This window comes from Verruconis gallopava (assembly GCF_000836295.1).
Source record: "Verruconis gallopava strain CBS 43764 unplaced genomic scaffold supercont1.20, whole genome shotgun sequence".
NCBI classification, from domain to species: domain Eukaryota; kingdom Fungi; phylum Ascomycota; class Dothideomycetes; order Venturiales; family Sympoventuriaceae; genus Verruconis; species Verruconis gallopava.
This window is the reverse complement of record NW_015622156.1, coordinates 283,249-303,059: the sequence shown is the minus strand read 5'-3', so window position 1 is coordinate 303,059 and position 19,811 is coordinate 283,249. Positions and strand designations below refer to the sequence as shown.

At 53.1% G+C, this 19,811-nt stretch overlaps 5 protein-coding genes across 5 annotated transcripts; 2 read left to right on the top strand and 3 right to left on the bottom strand.

Annotated features, from left to right (window-relative positions):
* Positions 1-1,842: 1,842 nt before the first annotated feature.
* Positions 1,843-4,743, bottom strand: PV09_06097 (serine/threonine-protein phosphatase PP1). The gene is made up of 3 exons (XM_016359692.1): positions 3,613-4,743; positions 2,915-3,316; positions 1,843-2,851 (listed from the first exon to the last, which is right to left on the bottom strand). The coding sequence occupies exons 1-3, from the start codon at positions 3,790-3,792 to the stop codon at positions 2,504-2,506; spliced, it is 930 nt and encodes a 309-aa protein (XP_016212528.1). The 5' UTR covers positions 3,793-4,743; the 3' UTR covers positions 1,843-2,503.
* A 551-nt stretch (positions 4,744-5,294) lies between these two features.
* On the top strand, positions 5,295-8,596 carry PV09_06096 (uncharacterized protein). Its single transcript, XM_016359691.1, has 2 exons — positions 5,295-5,701; positions 5,755-8,596. Exon 2 carries the CDS (start codon positions 6,595-6,597, stop codon positions 8,197-8,199), a length of 1,605 nt encoding a protein of 534 aa, XP_016212527.1. The 5' UTR covers positions 5,295-5,701; positions 5,755-6,594; the 3' UTR covers positions 8,200-8,596.
* On the bottom strand, positions 8,374-9,773 carry PV09_06095 (ATP synthase subunit delta, mitochondrial). The gene is made up of 4 exons (XM_016359690.1): positions 9,536-9,773; positions 9,354-9,376; positions 9,030-9,160; positions 8,374-8,885 (listed from the first exon to the last, which is right to left on the bottom strand). The coding sequence occupies exons 1-4, from the start codon at positions 9,683-9,685 to the stop codon at positions 8,674-8,676; spliced, it is 516 nt and encodes a 171-aa protein (XP_016212526.1). The 5' UTR covers positions 9,686-9,773; the 3' UTR covers positions 8,374-8,673.
* A 6,663-nt stretch (positions 9,774-16,436) lies between these two features.
* Positions 16,437-17,417, bottom strand: PV09_06094 (uncharacterized protein). Its single transcript, XM_016359689.1, has one exon. The coding sequence runs from the start codon at positions 17,202-17,204 to the stop codon at positions 16,710-16,712; it is 495 nt and encodes a 164-aa protein (XP_016212525.1). The 5' UTR covers positions 17,205-17,417; the 3' UTR covers positions 16,437-16,709.
* Positions 17,418-19,132: 1,715 nt separating this feature from the next.
* PV09_06093 (uncharacterized protein) lies at positions 19,133-19,805 on the top strand (the record flags this gene model as incomplete). Its single annotated transcript, XM_016359688.1, has 3 exons — positions 19,133-19,489; positions 19,556-19,596; positions 19,687-19,805. The coding sequence occupies exons 1-3, from the start codon at positions 19,242-19,244 to the stop codon at positions 19,803-19,805; spliced, it is 408 nt and encodes a 135-aa protein (XP_016212524.1). The 5' UTR covers positions 19,133-19,241.
* Between the last annotated feature and the right edge of the window lie 6 nt (positions 19,806-19,811).

Sequence of the window (19,811 nt, the reverse complement as noted above, 5' to 3'; positions counted from 1 at the left end):
CGCGGGAATTCAATAGCGCCGTTGTTTGTGATGACATTGCAGATGTAGCTTTACTTTGCATGTCACTCTGCAGGACCTAGCCAGCTTGTCCCCTGGATTTCCGTAATTCGGCCACCGATTGTTCAGCATAAAGATCGCCGTTGCAAGTCAACGCGATGAGATCTGAGCGCGATATCACGTGGTGTCACACCATTTCGTCGTACGCTACTGCCGATAGATCCCCGCTCTTACCCAAGCTCCGTCACACTTTAGACGAGGAATAAGAATAATGGTCAGGCGAACTCCATACTGTAAATCCGTCACCTGATTGTTCCAATCTACACTAGCCGACGACTTAGCATACTACTATTAAACTCTGGGGATGGTGCCGGATTTTTTGTTCAGCACGTCTTGACCCACAGCGTCGCCGCTTTCCGGCTCAATGACCCCGAAGACATTCAACTGCGCCTAAGAAACGCGGATCACACGGCCCAAGACATTCACCGAGTAGATTACGTACTAGTGGTAAGACAATTAAATTGAATGGAGACCTTGCCCTGCTTTTCAGACGGAGTATTGAATTCAATCGATGGCTCGCACGCTATTGCGGCCTTGCTACTTGTAGCGCACAATGCGACCAGCTTTGCGGCACAAAGCAGCCCACATTCAAGAAGTGAATGCGCTCGGCCAACAGCTCTGATCCTGGAGTAAGCGTTAAGCCCTTTTGGAGAAAAAGGCTCATGAGATCCCAACCCATTCGGTAGAGTGGATGAAGGATATACCGGCCGGTAATGGTGCGGAAAGGCACACGGGAAAATGCTGTTCACAGTCTGCTCTCTATCTACTTCTCAAAGCAAAGGTTCCTTGTTTGGTAACGTTCAAGGGGGTATCAAATCTCAAGGCCCTGGTGACGTCTTTCATGATGGTTAGTATGACCAAAGACGGACATGTTCAACATGAGATGCAATTGGGCAACGACGAAGGTGAACTTAGGCTCATAATGACTATGCATTTATGCAGTTGGTCGGCAGATGCAAGGAGAAGTCCAAGTAGGCATAGCTAAAGCAGCTCTGCCTTATCTTTCCAGACCAAAAATCTGCTTGTGTAACATTCTCTACCAAGACGGACTGCGAACGAATGCACCGCCAAGAGGAATATGATTCTTGTTGAGTAGGCATTGATGCAGTACTGAGACACCGATAATCCTTTGAAGCTTGGGTCTTTCCCCGGCTAACGTGCGTGAGGTGGGATCGAACGCGAGTGACAAAGTGCTTACAGCAATGATCCATGAGTATCCGCCCACAAAGACAGTGCTTGCGTACGGAACAAGACCATAAGATGAAGTTCTGTTAGGCCATGGCGCTGAAAACAGGGATGGCGACCTCACCGTTCTGCCGGCGGCAGCTGCAATGCTGGAGGAAACACGCCGCCAGGCACAAACATGTTGTTATCCGGCCACCTGTCGAAGCCGCGTGCATTCGACGGCGCTCGTTACGTGATCGTCGTTGCCGGTTTTCCAACGAGGTCGTCCATCTCGTGCCCGTGACTGCGACTGCGTCGCGGCCGCTGTTCCTGTTGTGATACCTGTTGCGTGCCCGCGAATGAGGAGGTGGACTGCTCTGACGTGAGCCGTCGTAGCCGACGCCTCAACGCCCGCCTACGGTCGTCTCGAAGCGAGCTACGTGCGCGATGACGAGAGCGCGTCTCATGTCTGGGTTGGGAGTCGCCCAAGAACGGATCAACGACTCGGAGAGCGGAACGCTCGGTTCGAGAATGGCGCCGGCACGCTCCCAGAGTTTGCTGTAGGATCAAAGAAGCAGGCGAAGCCCAAAAAAAGAAAAAAAAAAGAGAGAGAGAGAGAGAGGGAGTTGTTCGAGACACCTTGGTCGAAAGGGCGAGTCAAATCGTCTACACCGCTCCCTCAGTGCTAGTCGGGTGGACAAAAAGACAGCAATAGGAACTATTGTTAACGAGATCTGACCGATGGTGTTTTACGGTGGAAAAAGAAAGCCGTGAGAAAGATGATTGAGAACCCGCTTCCCAGTGACCACAGACAAACCAGACATGCATTCGAGCGTTCGTCAAAAGCAGAAAGCCCTATCTCCCCTTTGTTTCGTTCGTTCGTACAGTCCCACCCGGCAAGAGAAATAATGAAATTTCGCGCACAGAAAGACAAAGAGAGAGACACACACACAGCGAGAAGAGAGAAAAAGAGAAAGCGTCCACCCTCTCTCACGAGTACACCCGTTTCGTCGCGCACACATGTCTAAGCATACATAGCGAACGCACCAACGCAACGCAAGACACAATCAAAGTAGCACCACCTTCACCATCCGCATGAATTTCAATTCCCACGGACACCACAGAGTATGACGCTCTGTCGCCGCGAGTGCCCTGCGCGGATATGGGGGTAGTGGCGCGACACGTGACCGCGCCGTTTCCCCAAACCAGGGACGAAGCGCGACGCCGCAGTTGCCCAAACAGGCAAAACCCAGTTCACCCGTCCCATGACTGTACTACGCATTTATCGTCGTCCGAACCTATTCTGCTTCTTCTCGGCCGGTTTTAAGATCTGGAAGCTGCACAGAAGACTCTCGTCCACGCTCATCATGGCCCCAGCGTTGTCGAACTCGCCACAGTAGTTCGGCGCGCTGAACAGCGTGACGAGTTGGCGTTTCGAGAAGAACTCGTAGCCGTCTTCGACAACCTGGTGGGCACGACATATCAGGTCCATGTCGTGCTTCTGTAGGAAGCGCGAGACCACGTCTGGTCCGAATGTGAAGGATACACCCCGATCGTTCTCGGACCAGCCGGTAATGTCCTTGTCAGGGTCAGACCATAGGAGGTCGCAGAGGAGGCCGCAGTCAGGAATCTGTTTGTGGGAAGACTGTGGTTAGCCCAGACAACTATGTGTGGGAAGTGGGCTTCAACTTACGTCAGTGGGTCTCATGACGCGTCTGATCTGCTCCATAGAATTCAGGTCCGGACTCAGTCCGCCATGCATAGTGAAGATCTTCTCGTCGATAATCGCTGCGATGGGCAAGCAATTGAAGCAGTCTGTGAATGTCTTCCACAGCTTGATGTTGTACCGGCGCTTGCATTCATCGTAAAAGCCGTATATGCGATTGATCGAAGCGCATTCGTGGTTGCCGCGAAGGACGAAAAAGTTTTCTGGGTACTTGATCTTGTACGCGAGCAGTAGACAGATGGTCTCGAGAGATTGCTTGCCCCGATCCACGTAGTCGCCCAAGAACAGGTAGTTGGCCTCCGGCGGGAAGCCACCGTATTCGAACAAGCGTAGCAGGTCATAGTACTGGCCGTGGATATCGCCGCAAATCTGGTGATGCAAGAACGCTGGTTAGTAAATAGCTTTCTCTGCGCGGTGTGCCACATAACACAAGCGTGTTCGAGTGCGTGCCTAGATCTCCTGAAACAAATTTCCGTTTTCGTATTGGAGAGATTTCGACGCGCCCGTTGGTGCCCAACTCTGCTCTACTCGCCGCTCGGACCGCATTATGGACCAGAGGAACCTTGAATCTCAAGAGAGACCACGGAAAAGGGTAGTGCGTCCGAGAGAGGGTTTTTTCAAGGAAATTTTTTGGTGCCAAAAAAAGGAGAGAGGGTGGTGCATACCTTGATAGGAGCCTCAAGCTCTAGAAGAATAGGTTGCGAGATGAAGATCTCGCGTGCCTTTGTACACAGGAACCTGATCTCCTGTTCGAGCAACTGGACTTGTTTGCCGGGCCTGCTCCCGCGCACCTCTAGAAGTCTGTCTATGATGGAGTCGAGGTCGACCTCGTTCTCGCTAGCCATGATGTGTGCAGCCAGCTGATGTCGTAGTGCTCACACAGAAACGGAAGAAACGAAAGTGAGAAAAGAAGAAGAAGAAGAAGAAGAAGAGAGAATTGGTGAAGGGAGAAGGGGGAAAGGGAGAGAAACGAGGGCTTCCGCGGATCCGTCTCCTTCTCACCTCCAGTAAGCGTCGCCTTTGTGGGATGTCTCGATGGGGGCGTGATGCCTATGTAGCTGGTGTGCACAAAGAAACTATGGATGTGTGGCCGTATCCTCACACGAGGTCGGCTCGAGACTGCGCTGTGGAGCCGGGAGCGTTGGGTCGGCGATGGGGGGTGCAAAGTGAGCGTCGGCTTGCGAGAGAAGAAATTTTCTAGCGGGGCGGTTGACGTCTATATGCGTAGAGGTGCGCGCAGGGTGGCGGTGGTGGTTTTTGTGAGCTAGAAGTGAAGTTTGAAGGATCGATGGGATGAGGCAAGGCCTTTTTCGAATAAGTTTCTGGCGGCTGTCCGGGGGTGGACGGTGCGTGCAACTCAAAAAAGCTCGAAAGCGATCTTCAGGCAACCTCAAAAGCGGCAGGGGAGTTCGGACGAAGGCTCGAACGCGGGCTGGGCGATGAAAGCTCGTGGATGGCGAGATTGAGCTGGGCAAAGGACGAGAGCGCTGGTGTTGACGGTCAAGATAGGTGAGGGTAGGTGGGCAAGAGTTTCGTTCTGCTGTCCGGCCGGTCGCGGTGATGACACAGGGGTGCGTCGAGGCTCAGCGACGAGACAGATTGAAGATGCGCGAGTGGAGGACGGCAAAGGCGGATGTCAGCGGGCTGGTTTGCAAGGAGGGCGGAGCAGCACAACGTAGCGGCTGGTGGTGATGGTGGTGGGAGTTGGAGGAGATGTGTGGTGCTTTAGGCGAGGGACGCAGTCAGGATGAGTTCGCAGTGGAAGTTGGCGCGCTCGGTCGGATTGCGTTGATTAGTTTCGAGCTAGGGCCAAGCGCTTCAGCGCACGCCGCTGCGAGACTCGCGGGCGGGCGGTCACGGCGATCCTGCGAGCCCGAGCCTGCCAGAGCCCGCCAGAGCCTGCCAGAGCCTGCCCACTGCGAGCCGCCGCCTGGCCAGCGAGCACCCGCCCGGAGCCTGCCCAGCGCACCCGCCCCTCGGCCAGCCCTGACGCCTGGGGCTGCGCGGTCTGGTGCAGCTCCTCCACGCATTTCGTCAACCACTCCATGAAAGAAGAGAGACAAGCCGGACTGTGCAAGAATCCCGAGCCCTTTGTCGTTCCGCCGCCCCGAACGTTTGCAGTCTGCGTGGCATCAACATCTGCGCCGCCCTCCCTGCTGCTCGCACGTAGACTCGCCGTCTTGCCCACTCTCCCTCATCGTTCCACCGTTCACACATGCCTTGCTGGCACCCGGGTTCGCTTTTCTCTACAACGCACAGTCACGTAACCACCTCTGCTTTTCCTGCCTAACCCCAGCTGGCGGACTTGCGGTGCTGCACGCGGAACGTGGCTGTTGCCCGCACTGCTCGTACTTGGACGCGGCGGCCGTGTGTGAGTGGGCGCTCGCGCTCTCCATCCTTCGCCGCGCCTGCTGTTCCTGTCCGCACTTGCCTATCCTGATCAGCAAGGCTACGTCGAGCTAGCTCCTTCCCCCAGCGCGTTTTCCGCAAGGCTTCCACAAGGAAAGGAAGTGGGAGCAGGAAGTCGCCGCCGGTCCTCACATGACCGCCGCAGCTTTGGCTCTCGCTCCCCTCGCCGCTGCCCGTTCAGAGCTGCCCTGCTCAAAGCAGCAACACGCACCAAACCACCGTCGACGCCGCCGCAGCAAAAGTCGAACAAAGCATGACATCGGCCTTGCTGAGGCCCACCCGCCACCCAGCAGCATCACGGCCCCGCCGCTCTGATTGGCCCAACCAGCCCTTGGCCTGTGCTAGGTACCTTCTTCAGCTCCCCTACTTGCCTGTCTAACTCAAAACCCGGCCTACAGGCTTCGACTGCGACCATGTTCGCATGCTCCCGTGGTATTCTTTGCTTCTCTCGCGTGCTCAGTCCGCCATCCTGCCGTGACGCGCCGCAAGCCGTGCAAAAAAAGGCAGTCATCTGTCCGTTTGCGCCACCGTCTCCGAGCAGCTGACATGCGAACACGTCGGGGTAACGACGAGGCGGGGAAGCCCCGTTGAGGATTACACTTTGCCTGACGCCCTTGGCGTGTGGGTGCTATGGGACATACCGCCGTAGTGCACCACAACTCTATGGCGCCTTTCGACATTGCGGTAGCCGGATGCTCATCGGCGTAATAGAGATGCACATATGCAAAAGCACGTGTTCTGCCTCTCTGCTCGTCCCACCGCACTGAGCGACTGACCCATCCCTCGATGGCGCTGCTCAGCGGCCAGCACAGGACGACACTGGCTAGATTCTCCTCTCCCTCTCCTTCTCCGGACTTGGAGGCCACCGCGCGAAGCTGAGATGTCTGGCGAGGAAGGATCATGGTGCAAAGTAGCATCTTACCTCTCTGGGACGCTCCTGCTCTCGCCCCCACCCCCTCTTATTCCACCTCAACGTCCTATCCACTTCCAGTGCCACCAACCGAAAACTCTTCGCCAATGCCCTTCTCCCACATGACATAGTCCGCATCATCGCCGTTGATTTTCTTTCCCTTCCAACCTCATTTCTACTTGTCTTCTCTCCTCGCCTTCCTTTCTAGCCAGTGGCTAGCCCATCGGTCATTTCAACCCCAGCAGCGGAACCAGCGATTGAATAGTCAAATAGCACCAAAGATATGCCGATGCGTTGATTTCGCCTCGATCCTCGCGGCCTGCATAAAATGGAGCATGGATCCAAATGCATCAATGAGCCGGCATGCCCATGGTCCAGCGGAACATTGAACTGCACCCACCCAGCGCAGAGGCAGGGTAGAGACGCCCTCATTACTTCACTTGAAGATACAATCCAGAAGTATGTGGTGGTCTGCAATTCCGAGATCCAGTGCGATCGAGAAAGGTTCGGGCTATCCTCCCGGAGGCGCTGCGACAACGATGGATCGGAAGAACGTGGGGCCGCGAGAACAGTAAATTTGAAGTGCAGCCCTTTCCGCAGACGCAATAGCACTAGTTGCGTCGTATCGACACCTCAATCTGATCAGGGAAGAGAGACAATATCGCATATGGCGTTCGAGCGAGTACGGGCGCTTTCGCTCAGTCCACCACCTGCTCGTCTGCCGTTGCCGTGTGTAGATATTAGTTTTTCAAACGAGACGCCAGAACAGTACATCAATCGCAAGCTGACCGAGCGCTGGTCATCATATTATCGCTCAAGAGTTGGGTCGCCGTCCGCTTCTGCTTCTTTCGCTTCTACTTCTTCTCCTCCTCCTACTGCTGTTACCGACATTCCTGGTCAACAGAAGCTGGCTCGGCAACCACAACATGTCAATGAACCACTAGCGCAAGAGATTCTAAAGAACATCGACGGGATTCTTTTAGAGCATACTGGGGCGCTAAGGGACGTTATCGAGGGTTCCAGACGGTTGTTGATGGAGCGCGCTGTAGATTGCTATGAGGACGGGTTCGATGCCGTTTCCGCACCTGGAATTCCGACGAATGGTCAGTGCAAGGATGTGCAAGCAGAGAATTCTTCTGTTCCCGATCATTTTACAGCAATTGATCGAATGGCCCATCATTCGGGTCTGCCACTGCCACAACAACACATGAATCATCCTGAGGTAGCAACGGCACAGGACAAGGCCATCGAACCGCCCATTTTGTCCTGGGGTAATCAGTCCAGAGAGGAAAAGAGTGTGGTGCACGGCCAGGGAAAATTTCCAGAGACTTATCATTCTTCACCTCGTTCGGTGGCTTCGCAAAATGCATCTTCCGTTGACCGCAGTCGACAAGACCTTCCAGTGAACGATCTTGGCCGATCTCAATGTTCCTTGCCGCACAAATTCCACCACTCAAGCCATCACAGTCATCGTTCTTCAGATAATTTCTATGCCGTTAAAGAGCCCGAAATGTCCTATACTCGTTCCCCGAGGGCTGAACATCAACCACGCAGCATGAACCGTTCACACATGCTGCTCGGAGACGGGCATGAGGATGGCCATGAAGGACTTACAATTAGAACGCACCTACATGAGCTTGAAGCGATCGAACACCGGTCTGTCCTGTCGGCCTCCCCAGCATTACTCGAATATGACCGATTTGCCGCGCTTGCAGATCGAGCATCCCGCAACTCAATGAACGATATCGTGGATACTGCCGCTATTAACGGCCTGACCGGTAAGCTACAAAATTATCAACAAAAGGACTATGGAAAGCTCGACAATGCTCCACCGCCAGAGTCTTCAGCTCATCGTCAATATTGGACCGCGAGGCAGGAGACAACAACTTTGCCTGGAATACGATTGAACGACTCCCAGATAAAAAAAAAATAGCGGACGTGCTGGGGAGGTTGAGATGAAGCGTGAGGACACGACGAAGGCGATGAAGCTGGGAGGAAAGAGTGGGCGACATATCCAGGAGGAAAGATCAACATCTCCTGTAGTTCAAATGCCGATCAGTCCTGCTGCCGCGGCAGTGAAGAGGTAGACAGAAAATATGGTCGGACGTATCATGACAAGGCAAGGTGGGGATAAATGGAGCGATAAGCGGAAAGACTAGACCAAGAGCGCCATGCAAACATTCTCATCACAACAGGAACAACAATCACACAAATGAGATATTCCACATTTCTCACTTTCTCATCTTTCGTCCTCGCCGAGCTTCGATAACCTTTTTCTTCGCTTGTCTAGATATTGTACATATCTCCGCTCTACTACTCCTCTCCCTTCATACCACTTGAAGCGACTTTTATACACACATGATCCTCATTCGTCTAGATCAGTGATTTTTTGCGATACAGAAGAGTTTTACTTCAGAGCCGCCTGCAAGCTTTCGAGCACCTCAATCGCAATCTTGGCCTCCGCGATGTCCTGCTCACTTCCACCGCCCGAAGCAATTTTTTGTTCCTCGGCAAGTTGGTTCCTCACAGCCTCGGCGCTGAAGTCCTCGAGAGGGAAACCCTCAACAGCATTGATGCTGAGTACGGAGCCGGGCTGAACGACGGCGAAGCCACCAGACACTGTTGCGAGGGTCAAAGGTTAGTTACTCGTGTTTCTTTCAATATTCTTGTCTATCCTTCCGAGTGAATTAAAAACAGAAATGTGTATATCAATGGCGAAATATTTTGTCGCTGTTGCCGGTAGGGAGGGGTGGGCGGACGTACGGAAGAACTGTTTGCTGTTGCCGGACTCCTCGATGATCTCGACAAGGCCAGGCTTGAGCTGTTCGATTGCGGGGACGTGGTTGGCGAGGACGCCCATGTCGCCGGATTCAGCGGGGATGTTCACCTGGACACTGTTGATCACGGATCAGTTAGCCAATGCTTGTCCGATCAACGCTGTCCATCATTGTTCGCGTTTGCAAACTCGGATGCCGTATACTCCACAATCTCTCATGCTCCCACTAGCCCGCTACCAATTCCGAGACGGCTGTTGGCGCGGGAGATGTGACGTGTAGTAGTCTCGATGGTGGGGGATGGCAAACGTACACATCGGTGCTCTTGTAGATGCTCTACAGGGAAAGAAAAAAGTCAGCCATCGCGATTCTTTACAAAAGTGCTCACTTCCGCCTCGTCTGCTGCTCTCAAACGATCACAGACACAATCCGCCGCCCGTACCATCGCCCAACCCTCCCTTCAGGAATGTATTGCCGGCAGAAAATCCAACGTACCTGATGCGGCAGCGCCAGACTGAGCTTGATCTTGTCGGTCGCAACGTCGGCGTACCCTCTCCTCTGCTGTGTGAAACGTGCCGCCACGGGGGCTCTGAGGGTCCTGGGCGCCGCGCGGACGGCGTGCCTGGCGACGCGGAGGCTGTTCATGATGTGCGGAGATGATGGGGGGGTGTCAATGGCTGGAGATAGGGAAGAGTGAGGTTGTTGGTTCTGGAGGAGCTTTTGCGCTTTCCGGCGGACGGGGGCCTTGGCGGGCGTGCACTGGCAGCTCGGGCATTGTAGGGTGCGGTAATCGGAGGGGTGGGGTCGACGGTAAACGGACTCCTGTCTCGACACCGCGACGTCCAACGACGCTTTGGAAGATGGAATTTGAATGCTACGACGGGTTTTGACTGACGATGCTTCGTGGTCCCTTTTTCAACGAGCAACCCCTGTGTTGGACTCGTAGGATTGTCTTACTTCTGATGACACGAAACGGCATTTGGTCATGCAATGCCAATCTCCGCAGTTCTGTACTGCACATTTCACCAAACATAAGTCAAAATGGCTCTCATCGCTTTCTAAACTGAATTTCTTGGTGCAAATCCTCTGCCTCATGCTGGCTACCAAGTCTCTTGTTCCCATTACGCCATGTATTTGCGGAATTTGCCCGAAAAGGTCCTAGGATTTGATCATGCTTCGAAGGGCTTCTCGGCGCGAACAGCTTTTCTTAATACCTTCACCCGGTCTTTTCACTTTCCTCACGAGTTTGCACATGCTGATAGGATCAGCGACCGACGCTGGGTGTGCGGAGGTCGCGGACAGGAAAGGAAATGTGTTGAGCTGGCCAACCGAGGCGTTCTGATCCGCTCGCACGGCAAGATGAAAAGCTATGTTTAGTAGCTTCAATGAAAGAGGAGATGCCAAATTGCGCTCCGCTATGCTTCGAATGAGTTCTGGTGGCAGCATGGCAAAGCTGAAGGTACTCATACCTCCTCTGCAAGTCAAACTGTCATCACGTGCAAGGTCACCGCGAGCCTCATTCGTTCTCCTGAAAATGCTCTACACGTTTCGACAATCCGAACTCTGCTCGTCCCCCGTGTCAGGATACAGTTAGTGCTTTAATTTCTGTCCACGAAGCAAGACGGAGGAACCTGGACGGTACGACTTCACGGTCTGGATCCTCACCACGTCAAGATTTTGAAGTACATGATCCCCAAGGCCACATTTTAAAAGGAAATTCCTGCTGTTTGATCTATCACATGAAAAATTTAAAACCCTAAACAAACACAGCACGAAGGCGCGGGATTTGGAGTCTACCGATGAAGCCAACCCTTCTTCTTTTCTGGCGTCGAGTTTGGCAGGTAACACCGCCACTCCATCTGCTTGACGTCTTCCTTGCTCGCCTCCCAGAAGTTCAGGACGTCCTTCCTTGCCTGGTATTTCTCCATGGCGGCGCGCGTCGCGAATCTCGCATAGACACGGAGACCCACGTCGTCGTCGTGGCTGAAGAAGGCCATCCACGTGTACACGCCGTTTTCATCTGCCTCCACAGACTTCCCGAGCTCAGCAAGGCGCGTCGCGATCTCCTTGCGCGCCTCGGGGGAAACGGCCGTGATCCTGGTGTCCTGCATGATCTCACATTCACGCTGGTCGCCGGGTTTGTCGAGGTACCCGCCAACGTAGCCGTAGTGCATGAGGTCCAGTCCCGTCGTCATCGTGGGAGGGATCTTCTTCAGAAACTCGCCCATAGCAGCAGACTTGAAATGGGTCTCGTACAGATCCTGAGCTTCCCGATTAGCGACTAGACTCGCGAAACGTGCACTTCTTGGAAGGGCCACGTACCTCGCGCTTGCCGTAAACCTCGAATGCAAACATGAGTGTCGTTGCATTGTAATCGTGCGCGTATTCCAACGGTATACCGAAGTAATATGTCTTTGTAGTAGGTTCCTCTTGGACGGATGAGTTAGACGGTACATTCCTTGTGTTTGGATGACGTGCACATACTATTGAACACATGAACGGCGAGGTCGTCGTAGGCCGCTTGCCACTTCGCCCAACGTTAGGTCTGGCCTTGTTGCTGGAGTGAGGCAGACTTACTGGGGCGTAGCCACCCGGCACGAAGTTGCAGTTTGCGAAGAGGTAGAAGTCGTTCGCCATGGTCAACGAATTTATCTCGACCACGTCCTTCTTGGTAGACTTGAGACATTGTTGCGCCCCGAGGATATATAAATATGGATCGACACTACAGAACCAACAAAGCCCGGCACAGAAATGCATAAAACTTGCCGCAATTCCCCGGCGATCTCCACAGAATAGCTGGCGTCATCCAAAATTCCCTTCTCACAGGAACAGTTCCTGTGACCATGCCTGGAAGCCGGTACCCGAGACTTACATCCCCGCATCCGTCTCGTACGTGCATATGCAAGTAGTAGCATTATACTAATCGGCCCTTCTTATCCGGCGCTATCGATCAGGCTGAGGAACTGCTGCTCCTCAGCCTTGAAGATCACTGTACAAAGGCCTCCCGCGAATAGTTTCCGTGAGGAGATTCGAGACTTCATGAAGCATTGTGTACGATCGATTTTCTTAGGGATCGGATTTTCTTTCTCTTGCAATCTTGTCTACATTACATCATTCCTTCAATTGGGTATTACGAATCAGGACTTGCTCCAATCTATCTTTACCGCATTCCATCCTCACTTCACACTAAGCGTTTAAGATCGCGTTAAACACGACTAGTGGTACACATTCCTCTCCGCATATGCGTCGTTCTCCAGATAGATCTCAATCTTGTTATTCATCTTCTTACCGATATCTTCGCAGCAGAAAGCAGCTGATTGGATATTAGCACATCTGCAGACAGGAGAAAGTTCGAACGTCGACTCACCAATTATGCCCAGGATACCGAAAGAGAGTGACGACAACGCCGTGGTACGAAGGCCATGCACGTAGCTCTGTTGGAAAGCACCAGCTGCGGCGAGAGCAATGTCAGTCGTGAGACCTGGTACTTTTGCGAGTGCCGCTGAACCAAGAGGGAGCGCGGCCAACAGCGCTGAAACCGAGCTCTGTGGCAGACCCGCCGCAATTGCAGCGGGTGGAACAAGTTTCTTCATGTAGCTACCCTGCACATTCGTAAGAATTGTGGTATAGATGCTAATGGCTACAGCGCCTCCCGCAAAGCGAGCCACACCGGCAAGACCTCCTGTAGTCGATGTCAGCGGGCCCACACATCTGCCCGAGGAGAAGATTACATACCTGAGATACCGAGCTCTACCTGATCACATCCAAACTGAACATATGCAATTGACAGGTATTGCGCCCAGCCGAAAAACGTTTGGCAGAGGAACACCATGGCGATCGACGTGCCCTTGTTACCAGGGTTTCCAAGCGCCAGAAGAGCACCGAAAAGGACCATGCCACCGACGCTGATGATGAGTTGCCAACGCCAGCGGCCCACTTTAGTTCCAAAAGCACTCAGCAATGCAGCACCGAACGCAAGCCCAAGATTGCTGGGTAGCGTAAGCACGGCCTGGTATTTATAGTCGCCCTCGGCGGAGTAAAACACATTGATCATGGTTGGGTAGACGACATTGACCATGTAGTAGAACATGGTAACGACGAACGCAGCCACGAACGGCGCAGTGAGTGCTCGACCCTTGTTACGAGTGAACACGTGAGTAGGCGTCAGAGGTTGCTTCAGCGGGACATATCGCTCGTATAAGGCGAAGCAGACCATCAGGCCAAAACCGGAGCAGAGCGTGCCAACAACCGTTGGACTCGAGGAGGGAAGGATTGTGGTATAGTTCACGCCCGTGAGGATGAGTGTAGTGGCCACGATGAACAGAAAAGCTCCGCCATAGTCCAACTCCTTAAATGCCTGTCTCGTTGGTAGACCGCGCGGGTGCTTCGGTGGGAAATAGTACAGGAAAAGGCCGACGAACGAAGAAACCACCAGAATCGCTGGCGCATAGAAGAGCCATTGCCATCCGGTCTTGTGGTGGGCTCCGGCGAAACGGCCGGCAACTGGACCAATGACCGCAGCGACCTGCACGTTTCTCGTTAGAATTTTTTTTTCTGGCGATAAGTGAAGAAAAGATTTGAGGGGGAACGTACAATGACCCAGAAGTCCGCAATGACGATAGCAATATGGCGCCACTTGTTCGGAAGGAGTTCTGGCAAAGCAAATGCTGCCAACTGAGCGTTACCAGCGCCAAAGCCGATGAAGGCAAAGGAAGCGATCATGGTCGAGTTGTTTTTGGCGGCGCCTCCAAGTATGAAACCGATGAACCTATTGACGAGAAAAAGAGGAATCAGCATGGAAACCCGGAAAGATTTCTGAAGGGCAAATCGAACTCACAGAAGCACGTTTCCACCGATGATAAACCATCGTCGTCCAAACAAGTCGCTGTTGGCTCCGCAGACCATGAAACCAATCGCGACGGTCATCGTGTACCTTCGCTGGAATTTAGCCCAGCGACGACGAAATGTTTTGAGGTATACCTACGTCGAAACATACCACGCCGACCTCGTCACATCCCCGAGATCAGTGGCAATGGTAGCAGCGCAAGCACTGGCGCTCGGCACAATCCAGAATGATATGCCGTAGGACCAGGCAAGAATCCAGACGACTACCCATGTCTTCCAAGTAACGACGTAATCATCATCGCTCTGCGGTAGATAGGTCGACTTCTCAGCTGCCTTCTCTGCATCTGTGACATGCTTCTCGTTCGTCTCCTCTACTTGCTGATCAGAAGCAGAGCTGCGTTCAGTGTCCTCCTTCGTGCTGGTCTGGAGAGGCTTCTCAACTTCTGCCATATTGACCACTCTTCGCCTGACGTAACGAACAATAGGCGCAAGTGTGTTTTACAAAATTTTTTTTTCTTTAAAAAAAAAGTTTTATGCAAGGATGCACGAAGAGAGTCTCGTTATCGGAAAACGAGGCGCTGGCATTTTCCACTCTTATATTTCTGCGAACGCATCACCTCGTTTGATGCTAGTACCCGAAAAGCGAGCCAGCCAAACGCCATGACACAGCGCGATTCGCATTTCTCATGCGAACACAAATTCGTGATCACCTTGGGAATGCTCAAAGGCGTCCGCGCTAGCTCTCTCTCCACCGCCATCTTTTGATAGGTGTCGTGAGCAGAGCATTCCCGCCGATCACTGCTGTGATTGGACTCTTCTGGGGTCCCCGCTTTCCTCAATTGGATGCAGCAGTGTTTGCGGGTAACATTCTCCGTACCCCAGAGAAGTTCGAAGCAGATCATGATAGGGCGTTCCTGCTTGCGCTCAGTTGGTAATTTGCTGGATGTGCGCAGGAAAAGCTCGCTAATTTTTCTTAGCTAATGTGAGCTTGGTATGGATACATTTACTCGGAGAGATGTATTCGAGGACAATCATTAGGTCACGATGGACGCGCGCATTTCGCGGGGTTGGACGAACCAAAATTCGAAGATCCATGATTTCTAGGCACCGCGTACTCGGCACAGATGCCTAGGAACGCTTCTCCGAAAGCTCATCCAGTACTTTGCAGACCGGCACTATTTACCCGTCAACAAACACAGGATTGCAGGATCAAGAGTTGGGTTTTACGAGAGCAGCACTTGGTGGCACGACTAACAGTTAGACGACCTTGGTAGTGAGGTCAAAAAGTATCGAAGCGAAGAAAGCTTCCTGTGCCAAATTTCCCTTTTTGTTCCCTACGTTGAGAATTTAAAAACTTGTCTTCAAAAGCCTTCCAATTTGCAATCGATCTCGGACATGGCTCCAGAAAAAGGGCGTGTCGCCATAGTAACTGGCGCTTCGGTATTGACCTACTGCCCTCAAACGTGATGATACCGAGGCGTTGACGATGAACAGTCAGGCATGGGATTGGCCCTATCACGTGAATTAGTCTCGCGAGGCTGGAAAGTTGCGCTGGCCGACATCCAGCCAAACGAGGACCTCGCAAAAGAGCTTGGAGATGCCGCTGCATTCTTCAAGACCAACGTTGCAGACTACGACAGTCAAGCCAACACCTTCCAAGCCGTGTTTGACAAGTGGGGACGAATCGACGCCCTGTGTGCCAACGCTGGTATCGTTGACCGGAGCTCGATCTACATCTTCGATCACAAAGGATCCGACACGTAGGTGGCCCCATTACGAGAGCATTTTGACCTCCGTCTCACATGAGAGCAGAATCCCACCGAAGCCGGATCTTTTGACCACAGACGTGGACTACAAAGGCGTCGTGTACGGCACGCAGCTAGCGATCCACTTCATGCGTAAAAACAAGACGCCGGGGGGCCGCATCGTGGTCACGGCGAGCGCGGCCGCTCTTTATCCCCACGAGACGTATCCGGAGTACGACGGCGCGAAGGCGGCGGTCCTGAACTTTGTCCGCGCCACGGGAAGGATCCTTTCCATTGTGAGATGAATGCACTTTGTGTTTAAAGCGACTGGCGCTGACACGACAGTCCCCCGCCAGAAAGAGAACATCGCAATCAGCGCCGTGCTGCCCGGCATTGTTCACACGAACATTATTCCCCCAGAGATGGTAGCGGCCGTCAGTCCGGAGTGCCTCACGCCAGTGTCGCAGATTGTGTCGGCGTACTTGAGGTTCCTCGATCACGAGGACAATTCGCTGTCCGGCGAGGCGCTCGAGTGCGCGGCTGACAAGCAGATCCTCGTGCCCCGGCCTGAGTATCTCAACGGCAGGATCTCAAAGCGGGCATGCACAGTCTGGGACGTAAGTAGATTCTCAGGTGGTCGCGACGTTTCTATATTGACTTTCGAGTAGCCACTCTTCAAAATGTATCACCACGAACCGTCAGAGCTTCCTGATGCCATTCCTTAGCTGCATGGGGAACTATGTTGAATGGGCATGCCATCTTGCCGATTCGGGATTGGAAATCAGCGACTGGACATTAGTAGCGATGAAGAAATAAAAGTTGCGAAGCAGTCGCGCATGCAAAACATCTCATTCCGTCTATGACGACTGTTAGACTTCTTCCCAATTCTGACTTGGGGTATCTCGTGACACCCAATAACTCCCCTATTCATGACGCCGCTCTGACACCATCCCGCTACCCCGTGCTCGTCAGAGGTCGTGGTACAAAATGCATTAGATCTAGAAACGCCAACAAGAAGAAACCTAAACGCTCGAACGAGAAGTTTCCGACAGGACCAAGTAAGAAACGAAGGGGTGGCTCTATGCTTGAGAAAGCCGCTTCCTAGAAGTGTCATCCAGGTCGCGTTGTCGTGCATCTGTGGGCGTGTTTGCAGGCTCGGCCCACTGGAAGTTCCCAACCGTCCGACTTCGTGCAGACTGTAATGCCGCAAAATGCTCTTCATCTTCGCCGGCCCAATTGCGCCCTGCCTTTGCGATAGCGTTGGCCGCCTGCACGATGGCAAGCGTGACTTCGGTGTACAGGACATCGGCGAGCACCTTGTCGCGCTTCACAGTCCACACTTCTTCAATTCGCTGCAGCTGCGCGCGTATGCTTGGATCTTCACGGATTGTGTTTAGAGCCGCGACATAGGCTCGGCCGCTGACTTCACGCGTGGGCGGCTCGGAGACGACAGCGCGCACGCGCTCGACGTTTCGGGCGGTGATACGTTCGCGGTTGCGTCGAACTCGGTCGTTGCGTAGCTCGTCGCCCGAGGACGGATAGTCCTCCTCGCTCCAATTTTGCTGAGACGACATGAATGTTCTTTTTACAACTCAAATATCAGATGAACTCAAGGACTGGGGCTTGGTCGTGTATACTGGGTCGACCGGCGATGGAGTAAGAGAAAAAAAAAACAAAAGAACGCCGCACAAAATCCGCTGTAGCGAATGCTTACTCCTGGGGTATCGTCGACTGAAAGGCAGGCTGCGGTGCTTGGCCCCGCCTGGGGAGGAATCCCCTTATGTACGTCTCAACTGATAGGAGTGAGGTGCTCCGATAGGGGAGAAGAGCAAGATCCGACCAGGTTGATTGTCCGAAGGGTCTTCTAGACCCTTTCTTGCACATGCTCTCCTGCGCCTTTCGACGACCCGGATAACAGGACACCCCAGCGGCGCATTGCACTCGTGCATGGCCAATCCAAGCAACAGACGGCCAGACAGACGTTCCCGAACGCTATCGCTGTTGTGCACGGCTCATCATGCAGTTGCTGAGCTCGACGTGAGAGCTGGGTTGACCATAAATCTGTTTTGCACGTTGGGAAGGTGATCTCCAGGGTCTCGACGGGCGCCATATCCAGGGACTTCTCGGGAAGATCGGCTGGGGGACGGTGAAGGCACCGTGGCGAGGTTCAGTAAGCTAGCACCTTGGGCTTACTAATCACGTGTCGTGATGCTACCTCCAATGACTAACCTGAGTCATCCATGGCCGTTGGCAGCATCGATAATGTGCATTTGCGGGAGCTCCAACATTCAGTCCGCAGGCATCCCGCCAAAGCACCCTGTTCATATCGACTCGGACATGCGGATTACCTCATGCTCGACCGAAGCGTTGAGCCTCACGCGGCTAGGTTAACGAGCAGAAAAAACATGGACAAATATGAGACCAGAAGTTCCTCGATATGCGTAGATTTGTCTCATTACTGATTCCAAGCCGTTCTGGGCGGATATGTGTTCGCTACATATCTAAGCACTTCCTTCGACTATCCTTTCTGAGGCAAGATCGACGTCTTCTACCCTAGTGTTGACCATGTCTAGCATCCACCAAGAATCTTTCCTATCAGGGCTGATTTCAAATGAAGTAGGACGCTTTTTGTAGGATACAATCGCAATGTTGAATACAACCTTTAGTCATGTGCTTTCCTGGCTAGTGCAGAACCCAGAGAGAGCAGGATTCTGACTCGAAAGTCTCCACTCGAAACCTTTACATTGGGACCACACGCAGCCATTTGTCCGATAATCCCGAAAAATTTAGCCATATTTCCATGCACCAGCAGAGCAGCTCTATCCTGGTGTGAGATGCAGAGCGTTCGCCAGAGGACTTATTTGCCGTTAACGCAGTGCTCCATGCGTCTCCATGAATTAGTTCGAAAAGGGTTTTTGCGGCTCCGGTAATAGCTCAAATCAAAATGGAGCCACGAGAAGAACGGCGCGAGCGTCTATCCCCTCCAGAGCCCGGAGATAGCGGCTAAAATAACGGATGACCGTGGTGCAAATGCAGACAGCTTTTGTGAAGACCAAGAAGAATGCGATTTTGCCCAACGGGGATTGATCCACAGGGACGACACAGTGGCCTCAGCATGGAGGTAGTCGAAACTTTGTTGGCCGTAGGGCGTCAAAACCCGGATGTTGGTATCGTATTCTAACTTACGGCTTTCATCGGAATGCGAATGGGCAATCGTGATGATTCAAAACAACCCCTCTTTGCCAGTATTTGTTATCTTATCCAAACCCAGACTTCCACTGTATCGTGTCTGAGAAGCAAGCAAGGCCACGATCTCGTTTGTCGCGGCGAGCTGATCGAGACCAGAAGCTACGGTATCTGTTCATCAAAGGCGTAGTTATCTGGGCAGTGTAGAAGCACGATTCAGCTTACGATTCCAGCATCAGCTGCATCCCGAAGGACATCAACCCAGCCAAGACCAGCATAACCGACTTGGGGTTTGCATCATAAAACCGGGGCTCCTGGACGACACGCCTTCCGATTTCCATATATACAGGGTGGAGCAAGTGCCGTTCGTCTCCAATTCCTGATCTTCTCGTGTCCAAAGACTCTGCGCAATTTCAAACTACAAGATGCCCCTCTCCGGTCATTGCAACTGCGGCGCCATCACGGTCACCATATCGGACAAAGGACTTGAAGGCGCGCGCTCGGGCGTGTGCCATTGTAGGAACTGTCGGCGACAAAGCGGCTCCGTGTCCTCGGTCGTCATGCTCATGGACGACAACGACTTCAAGGTCGAGGGCAGCCCGAAATCCTACCTGGACACGAAAACGGATTCTGGGACACCCCTGCACCGTTACTTTTGCGGCGAATGTGGATCGTAAGTCGCCCGTTGGAAAAGCTCTGTCTGGGGTTTGAAATAATCTGCTAACCGAGCTTTTTGCAGCCCTGTCATGTCGGTTACCCCGTTGGTTGCGGGGAAGTCATGTGAGTAGGACCTCAATACAGCTTCGGCAGCAAAACAAAAAGAAAGCCAAAAAAAGATCCGATTGGCGAGACGACTAACTCGATTTCCAGTCCTGAAAATGGGGTTGTTTGATAAAATCCCTGAGCCAGCGGCTGAAGTCTATTGCAAAAATCGGGAGCCGTGGGAAACGCCAATCACAAACACTGCCCAGCTGCAGGAAGGACGTTGAACGCCC

What these genes read in the sequence shown, in the direction of transcription:
- PV09_06097 (XM_016359692.1), bottom strand. Translation starts at nt 3,792, where the DNA reads ATGGCTAGCGAGAACGAGGTCGACCTCGACTCCATCATAGACAGACTT. An exon ending in AGCTTGAGGCTCCTATCAAG is followed by an intron (nt 3,317 to 3,612) that starts GTATGCACCACC and finishes TTGCATCACCAG; the next exon opens with ATTTGCGGCGATATCCACGG. An exon ending in GCGTCATGAGACCCACTGAC is followed by an intron (nt 2,852 to 2,914) that starts GTAAGTTGAAGC and finishes TCCCACAAACAG; the next exon opens with ATTCCTGACTGCGGCCTCCT.
- PV09_06096 (XM_016359691.1), top strand. Translation starts at nt 6,595, where the DNA reads ATGGAGCATGGATCCAAATGCATCAATGAGCCGGCATGCCCATGGTCC.
- PV09_06095 (XM_016359690.1), bottom strand. Translation starts at nt 9,685, where the DNA reads ATGAACAGCCTCCGCGTCGCCAGGCACGCCGTCCGCGCGGCGCCCAGG. An exon ending in ATCTACAAGAGCACCGATGT is followed by an intron (nt 9,161 to 9,353) that starts GTACGTTTGCCA and finishes CGTGATCAACAG; the next exon opens with TGTCCAGGTGAACATCCCCG. An exon ending in CAACAGCAAACAGTTCTTCC is followed by an intron (nt 8,886 to 9,029) that starts GTACGTCCGCCC and finishes CCCTCGCAACAG; the next exon opens with TGTCTGGTGGCTTCGCCGTC.
- PV09_06094 (XM_016359689.1), bottom strand. Translation starts at nt 17,204, where the DNA reads ATGTCGTCTCAGCAAAATTGGAGCGAGGAGGACTATCCGTCCTCGGGC.